We start from the raw sequence: 10,903 nt of genomic DNA, 5'->3' as shown, positions 1-10,903 counted from the left end.
AATTTTTAAAATAATTTTTTAAAGTTTATTTTTGAGAGAGAGAGAGAGACCTTGCATGAGTGGGGGAGGAGAAGAGAGAGGGGGACAGAGGATTCGGATTCGAAGCAGGGTCTGCACTGACAGCAGAGAGCCTGATGTGGGGGTTGAACTCACCAACAGCAAGATCATGACCTGAGCCAAAATCAGACAGTTAGCCAACTGGGCCACCCAGGCACCCCTAAAATAATTTATTTTTTAAAGTTAATAAATATACCTGGTAAAATAATTCAAATCAGATGTATAATAAAATGTGTCCTTCTCCTCTTAGATGACTTCCACCCAGTCCCCCAGCCCTGCTCCCCAGGACTAGCAGCAGCTCTCATTTCTTGTGTACCCGACTTGAGGATAAGAAAGTGCAAGAAAGTATGCATATTTTTTTTAAAATTTTTTTTTAACGTTTATTTATTTTTGAGACAGAGAGAGACAAAGCATGAACGGGGGAGGGTTAGAGAGAGAGGGAGACACAGAATCTGAAACAGGCTCCGGGCTCTGAGCTGAGCGGTCAGCACAGAGCCCGACACGGGCTCGAACTCACGGACCGCGAGATCATGACCTGAGCCGAAGTCGGCCGCTTAACCGACTGAGCCACCCAGGCGCCCCTGCATATATTTTTTTTAAGGCTCAAAATGGTTTATTTAAAAAAAGAACTTTTATTTATTTATTTTATGAAAAATTTTTTTTATTATTTTTAAAAATTTACATCCAAATTAGCACATAGTGCAACAATGATTTCAGGAGTAGATTCCTTAATGCCCCTTATCCATTTAGCCCACCCACCCCCACAACCCTTCCAGCAACCCTCAGTTTGTTCTCCATATTTATGAGTCTCTTCTGTTTTGTCCCCCTCCCTGTTTTTATATTACTTTTGTTTCCCTTCCCTTATGTTCATCTATTTTGTCTCTTAAAGTCCTCATATGAGTGAAGTCATATCGTTTTTGTCTTTCTCTAATTTCACTTAGCATAATACCCTCCAGTTCCATCCATGTAGTTGTAAATGGCAAGAATTCATTCTTTTTGATTGCCAGGTAATACTCCATTGTGTGTGTGTGTGTGTGTGTGTGTGTGTGTGTGTGTATACCCAACACATATATACTCCATTGTGTGTGTATATATATATATATATATATTTGTGTGTGTGTGTATATATATATATACACAACACATATATACTCCATTGTGTATGTGTGTGTGTGCATACCACATTTTTTTTTTAACTTTTTTAATTCTTTATTTTTAAGACAGAGAGAGATAGAGCATGAGCAGGGGAGGGGCAGAGAGAGGGGGAGACACAGAATCTGAAGCAGGGACCAGGCTCTGAACTGGCAGCACAGAGCCCAACGTGGGGCCTGAACTCATGGACCGTGAGATCATGACCTGAGCTGAAGTCGGACGCTTAACCAACTAAGCCACCCAGGTGCCCTACCACATTTTCTTTCTCCATTCATCCATCGATGGACATTTGGGCTCTTTCCATTCTTTGGCTATTGTTGATAGTGCTGCTATAAACATGGGGGTGCATGTGTCCCTTCGAAAAGGACACCTGTATCCCATGGATAAATGCCTAGTAGTGCAATTGCTGGGTCATAGGGTGGTTCTATTTTTAGTTTTTTAAGAACCACCATACTGTTTTCCAGAGCGGCTGCACCAGCTAGCATTCCCAAAGTACGCATATGTTTGTGTCTGTTTTTATACATCTGCTTTGTGGGAATACACGATCACCATTGTTAGAACTCGATTTTAATAGTTTCATTTACCGGCTGTCTGTCTTGGAGATCATCCTATATCTGCTTGAGTAGTTCCAACTTATTGTTTTTCAAGGCTGCATGGTGTTCTTTGTGATAGAGCAATATGTAACCAGTCCCTCACTGATGGACACTTAGGTTATTTCAAGTGTTTTGCTATTACAAACAAGGATGCAATTAACACCCTTATGTTCATGTATTCTATATACAGCATAAATTCCTAAAAGTGGAATTGCTGGATCAGAGTATCTGCATTTAAAAAATAATTTTAAGGGGCGCCTGGTGGCTCATTTGGTTGAGTGATCGACTTTGGTGCAAGTCATGATCTCATGGTTTGTGAGTTCGAGCTCTTCATGGAGCTCTCTGCTGACAGTGAGGAGCCTGCTTCAGATCCTCTGCCCCCTCTCTCTCTGCTCCTCCCCTTCTTGTGCTCTGTCTCTCAAAAACATAAAACATAAAAACATTTAAAAAATAATGTTGACCGTCGAATCACTCTCTGAGTGGGTTGCACCAGCTCACACCCCTGCCAGCAGCGTTTTATCTGGTGCCTGTTGCCCTACACCCTCTACTCCTGTGTGTGTAACAAGCAAATAGTGAATATCTGCCCATACCAGGCTCCGTTAGATACATTTTCACAGCTGACATCCCCAAAGCCTTCTTCCCTCCAGGCCATCCTTGCCCCCACCCCCAAAGCCAGCCAGCCATAGCTTCCCACCAAGTTTCTCTCTTCTCTCACATCCATCCCTTCTACCCTCTTCTTGCTTTGTTCCGCCTCTGCCTCAGTTCAGGCTTTCACCCTCCATGTTCAGGACCATGACTGTGATCTCCCTGTCCGTTCTCCTCTGTATCCCTGGTTTAGGTTCTAAAGTACACCTGCTGGCTTTGAGCACTGTGCCCTCCCGTTCAGTGTTCCTCAATGACACCCACGGCCTGCAAGAAGAAAGCCACTCCCTTGGACTGCCCAAAGACCTGCAATATGTGACCTCTTCTGCTTTCTGCGGCTTCGTTTCCTGTCCTTCCTCCCTTGTGGGCCATTCCAAATGGTCATTTCCCACACTCCCTACCGTGGCAGGCCCCTGATGCTTCTGCTTCCTTCCCGGGTGCACCTCCTTGCTTAGGCCACCTTTACCTGACTTGCTCCTCCTTCCCAAACTCCTCTGAGATGCAAGCCAGCAGGAAGCATTTTCCAAACCTCCCAGACCAACCCAGGAGGGGTGAAGTGTCCACTGTGCTCCCCGCCTTCCGTGTTCTGTCTCTGTCTCTCTGTCTCAGTGTACCTGCAGGCTTTCAGGTTTTAGCCTGCTCAGGTGTCTTTGCACTAGGGTGTGAGTTCCTTGAGAGCAGAAGCATGGCCCAGTCATGGGGTGTCCCTGGGCCCTGGCACCGTGCCTGGCACCCTGGAAATGCGGATATATGTGGTTGAGTTGAACTCTATGTGGGTGAAGCTGTGTAGGTGGTGGTGGTGGGGAGAGGCTGACTGTGGTCTCATTCAAAGCTGGGAACCTGGGTGACTCTCTGGCTGTCAAGGCCCCTGGGATGCAAATCTTGGGGGTGGGGGTGGGGCACCCGGTGCTTACTGGGAGAGCAGGAAATCAGGCAGTGCCCTGGGGAGGAGGAAGGCAGAGGCAGGGAGGGCTGGGTATTTACCCTGCCAGAGTGGGCTCCAGCTCAGAGTGGAGCCGGTGTTGCTGATGGAGCTCTGGGCTTCGCTTCCTGCGCCATCTGGGAAGAGGATGGGAGGGAGCTATCTCACATACTGCAGGTCCCCCTGAGACTTCGGGGACAGATCAGCATCTGGGGTTGGAGGAGGTCCACTTGAGGCTGGATTCACAAGGTATGGGGATGAGTGGGGTGAGGGGATAGGGTAGGCAGAGCTGGGGGGCCAGGGACCAACTGTGGGAGGGACAGTGTGTCTGTGTGTGTTAGGGGGAAGGCTGCCCCACCCCAGGGAGATGGGTGGCCCCCACCCTTTCAGGCCCCGGGGTGGGGGAGGGGGCAGGTTGGCGTCCGCGAGGCCAGAGAGGCCTCTAGTGGCCGCCGTGGGAAGCAGGAGAGGGCGGGGCGGGAGGGCACTTCCTGCCAGGGCCTGGGGCTGCCCAGTTTTGCAAAGGAAGTGCTGCCAAGGCCGGAGGGGCGGAGGCAGGAAGTGGGCCGGAGGCTCGTGCAAGGGTGCGGCTAGTAGGTGCTGAGAGGCCGCCGAGGGGCGGGTAGGGGAAGGCGGTGCGGAGGTCCAAGAGACCGAGTGCCAGGCCCACCGTCCCTCCAGAGACCTTGACGCCTCCGCCCGCCCGCCCGCCCCTGCCTCCCGACGCCTCGGAGGCCCGCCTCAGCCAAGGCCAAAGTTCTTCCGTTTGGAGATGAACTTGGCTTACCAGGAACTCGCCCCGCCCCCCTCTCCCCCCCCCCCCCCCCCCCCCCCCCCCGCTCTGGGGCCGCAGGAACCCCTCCCATCTGCCCCGAGACGGAGACCACACCCCTCCCGCCTCCAAATACCTTCCAGGGGCCTCCCCTAAGGACGCTGCTCAGCTTTACCGCTAATACTACCGAGTCCTCCGCGTGCAGGCATTTACCACCTTGCAAAGAGGGCATTTCTCCATTATGCAGGTCAGGAAACTGAGACTAAGAGAGGTAGAATAATTAAACAGTACAGCGAGGCGCTCGGATCCGCCCACCGCTGTGCACTAACCTTGCACTTGCACTCTTGAAGCCCCGAAACCTAGGGCAGCCCCTCCCTCCACCCACTCCACCGCCAAAAGATACACCGAATTGAGTGTGGCTTCACGGGACACAACCACTCCCAGCTTCAACGTCCCCCCAAAGACCACAGAAGCGGGATGGGGGTCTGGCGTTCTCTTTAGTTCTTGTCACAGTGTGGGGCTTTCAGTCAGAGAAGGCACTTAAATGGGAAGGCCACCCGATTCAGGCCAACCTTGTCCTCCCTCCCACCCCCAGTTCTGAGGGGAGGGGGGCAATGACATCTCCATTTGACATCCCCCTTGGCACTGCTTCGTGGGTCCCCTTAACCGTTAGGCCTTGGGGAGAGCCCAAGGCCTTGACCTCCACACTCAGCATTTAGGGGGAAGGGGTTCCAGATAGAGAAGTCAGAGCTGGAAGTCAGGATGTCCTGGGAGCTGCCCCCAGCCAGCAGGGGGTGAGGCTGGGGTCGACAGGGGATGGGTTGGCACTGGGGAGGGGAGACAGCTTGGCCAGGCTTCCTGGAGACCCCCAAACCCCACAAGAAGGGTCCCACCTCCTACAGCTCCCCTAAAGGCACCGGTGAAGTATGGAGTGGGTGGAGAGGCACTGATTAGGTGCAGGGACCCCACACACTCAGCTGGTGGGCCTAGCACAGAGCTGGGCACAGAGAAGGTGCTAATAATGTGTTTTGAATGAATAATTGGAGCAAAGAGGGTGTGAGGGACAGAAGACAGGGCTTGGGACTTCTTGGCCCAGCCTGTTTCATTCAGAAAATAGCAGTTTAAAAAATGTAAAAATCCTTTCCCTCCCTCCCCCCAGTTTATGGGTCCAGGAAAGGGGTGAAGGAGGGGTATCTCTACCCCAGCCCTTCCCTCTCCCCTTCCCCTAAAACTATATACACATATACATATTTATATGGCACCACAAAGGGGTCTTGCCTATGCCCCCACACTAGGAGCTGGGGGAGCCAAGCCCCAGGGCCTTGGGGTGGTCAAGGCAGATGTGAGGGGTCAGGTCTTGGCGTGGAGAGCAGCCTTCAGCTGCTGCTGAGCCTAGAGAAGCTGGACTCCGGGGTCCCGTAGGACGCACCCTGCTCCCTTCACAAGTGGTAACAGATCTTCCCTCCCTGCTCTCCTAGGCAGAGATTGGTGGGGGTCTGTGTCAGTCCCAAGGGAGGAGGTGCGGAGACTGGTTCCTCCCCTGCCAGGCTAGACTGCAGCAATCTGGAGACTGTTCCGGGCAAGAGCTGACCTGATCGTGGCCCTGGGAAAACAGGGCAGGGAAAAGGGCTCTATGCAAGGCACTTGGTGTCCACTGTTCCCAGGCTGGGGGCCCAAGGCATGGGGCAGCAAGAAGCCTGCCCCTCCCCCAAGCAGAACCAGAAAGAGCCAAGGGGCCCGATTTGGCAGCAGAGAAACATGGCAGCAGAGAGAGAGAAAAAGGGGGAGCTGCACGCAGGGTCCCACAGGTCCCCCAAGAAGAAGGAGGAGGTTCTAAGGCACTGACACAGGGACCCAGGGGCTCATCGCCCTTGGTGCAGCCCGCTGCCCCTTTCACAGCCTGGCCAGGCAGGTGGGGAGGGCCCACTTCCCCATGACGCTGAGGTGGCGGCAGCGGCCGCTGGGTTTTCTTAAGGAACAGTCCACGTGTGAGGGGCGTGGGCACCGGTCAGGGGCAGGTCCTGGCCCCCGGGGCGCCTCACTAGCTGCCGGGCCTTGGCTGCCTGAGCACTGAGTACACGTCATCCACGCGGCTGAGCTGCTCGAAGAAGGGCAGGAGGTCGTGGAGCTCTGTGTCACTCATGTTGTCAAACCAGGAAGCCACTGGTACCTGGGCAGATGGATGTGGGGCAGTGAGGGGGGGCCGGGGCCTCTGGGCACAGGATGTCCACCCAGAAGCCCCTTACCCGAGGTTTTCAAACATTTCTGGCAACACCACAGTAAATCACATCTATGCGTGCAATACAAGTCTTACGAAATGATACTTAATCTTACTGTTTGCAAAACACTCCAATATTTTCTATTCTATTTTGTTTTTTAAAAATTCCCAGCTAGGACCCACCGCAGCACCTCTGTGACCCACTCACAGGTCACAGCCAGCAGTGTGAAACTGCTCCAGCCTGCAGCGGGGGCCTCAGGCCCGGCCAGGCACTCTCTTCGCACAAGCAAACGGATCAAATGGTCACTAAGGGATGCAGTAGCGGGTGGATGAGGTGAGTGGGTGGCAGGCACAGGTCATCAAGGGCAGGAAGGAGGAATGGAAGGGCACCAGGCCCCGGACAGCACCCAGCATGGGAATGGGGAGGCCCCGGTGGTCCTGATGGCTGACCCTTTCCTTGGCTCTCAGCCCCTAACCCGGTCCTGCCCGGCACTCACGGCGTTGTCTGGATGGAAGACGTAGGAGGCGGGCGAGTTGTCTAGGATGAGCACCCGCCGCAGGTCTCGGCCCAGCCGGCTCAGGTCCTTCACGTAATTGCCCCGGTGGAAGACGCAGGACTCACGAAACAGCCGCGCCCGGAAGGCCCCCCACTTGTCCAGTAGATCAGCTACTGGGTCTGCATACTACGGAGTGGAAGATGGGTCATCCGGGGCCAATGGTGAGTGACCCAGAGGTCAATCCAGCTGCAGGCTGGAGGCTCATGGGAGGCCGGTGGCCCCAGGAGCCCTTCAGTGTGGGGGGGACAGGACTCACCTTGGCAAGGCTGGCGGTGAACAGCACACACTCAAAGAGCTCGCCCATTCGCTGCAGGAACTCATCCACATGGGGCCGCTTCAGCACGTAGACCTAGGGGGTGGGCCAGTAAGGGAACTGCAGGCCTGCAAGGCCGGGGGGTGGGGGTGGGAGGGTGGCTGAGGGCCGTGAGGGAGCAAACGGAAGAGTAGAGGTGCACAGGAGGGAGGCCGGTCCCAGGGTCTGCGGGCTCCATTTGGCCAGCCAGCCACTCCAGCTATCCTTCCAGAAGAGGATCAAAATGAACCTCCAACTTCTGGCTTCACGTCCTACCTCACGGGGCATCACTAATGCCCAGCCCTTCCCCAACTATGGCTTCAGCCAAATGTAGGGGCCTGGGGGCAGCCCCCTCACCCCAAGGCTGCAGGGCACCGACCCCCGAGCCAAGTAATGGAGAACAGGCTGGACAGCACACAACCTATCCTGAATTACTTGAACTGGGTCCCGGGCAAGGTGGGGCAAGGGGGAGCCGAGGAGGAACCCCACTCCCTGCAGGCCTTGGAGTTGGGCAAGTCCCTCAGGGTCCGTGCGACCTCGGGCAAGTCTCACACCCTCTGGGGCCTCACATCGCACATCTATCAAAGTCCCACCTGGGGTTCTCAGGATTGGTGAGAGGAGCCTAGGGTCTGGAAGGCAGATGCCAAGCCCCCCACCTCCCCCCCACACCCAGCCCCTCACCTGGTGGACCACCCCATCAATCTCCACAGGGATGATGAAGTCGGCGTTGTTCACTGGCTGTGGGGGGAAAAGGAGCTGCTGGGGCGGGGCCCGCAGAGACCATACCCCCAGCCCAGGGCAGGCCCCCTCAGAGACCCGGGGCTGAGGGCTGCTGGGCAGGGCCTACCTTGAAGGAGCTATGCACCAGGGTCTCATCCAGGTCGATGACCACACAGATCTTGTCCACGTCCTGGGCCTTGGCCTCTGGGAGCAGGTACTGGACTGGGGTCTGCTGCAGGGACAGATGAGGTCATCGGGGGCACTTCTTTTAAATTCTCTTAAAACCCAGTCATTTCTCCTAAGCACGTCTTCCCTCTCCCAGCCCTCTACCTGGGGAAGCACAGGGATAGTGGGGAGAGACCCTCCCCTTCCCAGCTTTGCCCCTGCCAACTGGAGCCTGGGGCAGGCCACCTGGCTCTGGACCTCACTTCCCCACGTGGAACACCAAGGTAGAGAAAGCTCCCACCTTATAGAGTTCCCTTGGGTGGCAGTCTTGGGGCATTCAGGGACCGGCTGGGAGGGACCTGAGAGGGAGGGTGGCGGGCCTGGTGGGGGGCTCCACCCTCTTCCATACCTTCCAAGGCCTGCAGATGGGTCATGAAAAGCCCCTTTTCCTAAACATCCTCCAGGCTGAGCCCAGGCTGCCCCGGCAGCTCCCACCCAGCCACCACGCACCTTGGGGACAGCGCCGTTCTCCTCCACCAGCAGGGGCGCCCCACTGTGGGCAGGCAGGGCGTCCCCATCGTCCCGGCAGACGCAGCAGAAGAGCGAGTGGAGGATGCCCCGGCTCCGGGGCTTCTGAGAAGCTGCTGACTTCTGGTCACCTGCAGCAGGGAGGCCCAAGGTGGGGGTGTGCACTCTAGCCTGCAGAGTTGGGTGTAGGTGCCCAGGTGCGATCCCCTGGGTGAGAGGGTCTGGCCACGCCCCCTTCGTTGAAGGAGATACACTCCAGGCCCTCCTGACAGCCTTGACTCCACGTCACCCTGTGGTACCCAGAAATCCTCCTAGTGTGGGCACAAAGTTACCCTCATTAGGAAGTGGGCTGGCTGGAAGGGGACTACGGAGAGTGCTTTCTCTTTTCCTCCCAGCCTTCATCACTACTGAGGATTCGGCCCCAGTGGGGGGCTTCCTGACACCCACCTTACCCGAGCAGCCCCTGCTCCGTCGGCCCCTAACCAAGGAGGGCTGGGACTTGAGGCCCTGCCATCCACTCCCGCCTTCCTCCCATCCTTTCCGCCCACGTGGGTCCAAAGTCCTCACTAAGGCTAGGCCCCGAGGCTGGGAGTGGGAGCCTGGCTGGAACCAGTGTCCCGCAGCCATCTGCCGGCCCCGCCTCCTCCGCCCTCGCCCCGCCCAGACCTCCGACCTAGAGCTGGGCATCCGCCGCCTGATTGACGGGCCCACCCTCCACCGCCCCTCTACCGGGCCCCCTGCCTTCGGGCTGAGCTAGGACCAGGCCAGAGCTGGGCAGACCTGGAGGGACTTCCTAGTCTCTAAGGTCAACACCCGGACAGGGAGGGGCAGACCCCCAGCCTAGAGCCTCCAGTTCCTGGGCGCCCGGTGGAGGCGGGCGGCACGGCTTACCGGGTCGGTGCGTGTGTGCACAGGCCCGGCGCCAAAGGGCCTGCAGCCCGGGCTCCTTGTGCCCCGCCCGTCGTACGGGACACCCCGCGGGCGCGCTAGCGACCCTTAGAAGTGGCTGCCCCACTCTGTGCCTCTGAGAGGCTTAGTGCTTCCACGCATGACGCGGAAGTTTGTTGGGATCGTAGCTGTGTATTGGCGGGAGATCCTTCCAACCCTCCCGAGCCCGCTGTCACCTCGGCACCCCCTCCGGCGACCCGACCCGGGCGATCGCGGCCCGGGGCGGAGCCTCAGAGGGTGGCCTGAAGGCGCCCTCTTCAACCCCCCCATCTCCCAGCTTCATTGGCGCCAATGGGGGGGGAGGGGGCGACTGTCGGGCAACCCGCTACGCCAGCCCAGGAAACTAGGAAGGAATCCACTCTCTACCTCTGCCTCAGTTTCCCCACCTCGAGCACTCGGCTCGAGTTTCCCCACCTCGAGCGCCCCAATGGCTCCAGGCCCCGCCCCGCGTCTCTGAGCCTCGGCTAGTTCAAACTCTTTCCCCGCTCCCTCTCCGGTTAGGAGCTCAGAGCTCCGCAGAGGCGGGCGCCCGGGGCAGCGGCGGCGACTGCCCCGGGTAGGGTCTCGGCCTCCTTCTCCTCCCCTCCCGCGGCTCCCGGGCTGCAGCCCCCTCCGCGCGGCCCCAGTACCTTTGCCCCGTAGCGGGCCCCGCGCCTCCTCCTTGGTGATCTGAGTAATGACGGCCGAGCTGTCCATGGGGCCGGGCGCGCTCCGCTCCGGCCGGACTCTGGCCCGAGCGCCCGGCCTCCCCCCCGGCTCGGGCCGGAATCGGGGCGCGGGGGGGAGGGGAGGGGTGGGAGGGAGGGATCCCCGCGAGCTTCGGAGGGGAGGGGAGCCAGGTTCTAAGGGGGAGGGGGAGGGAGGGGGCGCGGAGGAAACTTTGTTACAACATGGAGTTTCCTCCCCGCGAGGCGGATGCAAACATGGAACCCGGGCGCTGTTTCAAGGCTCCCCCTTAAAAGGGCAACGGCTTCGGCGTGACCTGGACTCGGCCGCCGCTTTCATCACCGCTGGGGCCGGCGCGGCTCTGCTGGCTGGGAGGCGGGCCCGGCCGGGTTCCTGCCGCGCTCCAGGGGGCGTCGCCTCTCTTCCTGCCGCCCGCCCGCGGGCCCGAGCCTCTGCGGCTGCGTGGCAGGACCGGCACCCGGCCCACTGTTCCAGACAGCCGAGCGCCCCGGGCCAGGGCCCGCCCCACCAGCCCCGAGCGCCCACGCCGGGGAGTGCCCGAGGGCGGCGCGGCTCCACCTCGGCGCTTTTCGAGGGCCAGACGCTAGCCGCTTCTTGATTTCCTCATCTGGGAAACGGGAATAACGCTATCTGGTCTGCAAAATGGGTCT

At 58.0% G+C, this 10,903-nt stretch overlaps 1 protein-coding gene across 2 annotated transcripts; it reads right to left on the bottom strand.

Annotated features, from left to right (window-relative positions):
• Positions 1-4,616: 4,616 nt before the first annotated feature.
• Positions 4,617-10,356, bottom strand: CTDSP1 (CTD small phosphatase 1). 2 transcript variants are annotated; one of them, XM_042950145.1, is made up of 7 exons: positions 10,196-10,356; positions 8,601-8,749; positions 8,053-8,157; positions 7,887-7,943; positions 7,170-7,262; positions 6,854-7,039; positions 4,617-6,308 (listed from the first exon to the last, which is right to left on the bottom strand). In XM_042950145.1, the coding sequence occupies exons 1-7, from the start codon at positions 10,260-10,262 to the stop codon at positions 6,180-6,182; spliced, it is 786 nt and encodes a 261-aa protein (XP_042806079.1). In that variant the 5' UTR covers positions 10,263-10,356; the 3' UTR covers positions 4,617-6,179. The 2 variants fall into 2 exon arrangements, with proteins under 2 accessions (XP_042806079.1, XP_042806080.1); XM_042950146.1 differs by having other exon boundaries at positions 8,053-8,154.
• Between the last annotated feature and the right edge of the window lie 547 nt (positions 10,357-10,903).

Source organism: Panthera leo, chromosome C1, assembly GCF_018350215.1.
Source record: "Panthera leo isolate Ple1 chromosome C1, P.leo_Ple1_pat1.1, whole genome shotgun sequence".
Taxonomy (NCBI): Eukaryota; Metazoa; Chordata; class Mammalia; order Carnivora; family Felidae; genus Panthera; species Panthera leo.
Note: the sequence above shows the minus strand (reverse complement) of the source record. Positions and strands in the feature narration are given on the sequence as shown.

Coding starts and splice junctions, on each gene's coding strand:
- CTDSP1 (XM_042950145.1), bottom strand. CDS start 10,262: ATGGACAGCTCGGCCGTCATTACTCAGATCACCAAGGAGGAGGCGCGG. Junction 7,944..8,052: donor TGGTGCATAGCTCCTTCAAG/GTAGGCCCTGCC, acceptor TTCCCCCCACAG/CCAGTGAACAACGCCGACTT. Junction 7,040..7,169: donor TCACCGCCAGCCTTGCCAAG/GTGAGTCCTGTC, acceptor TCCACTCCGTAG/TATGCAGACCCAGTAGCTGA.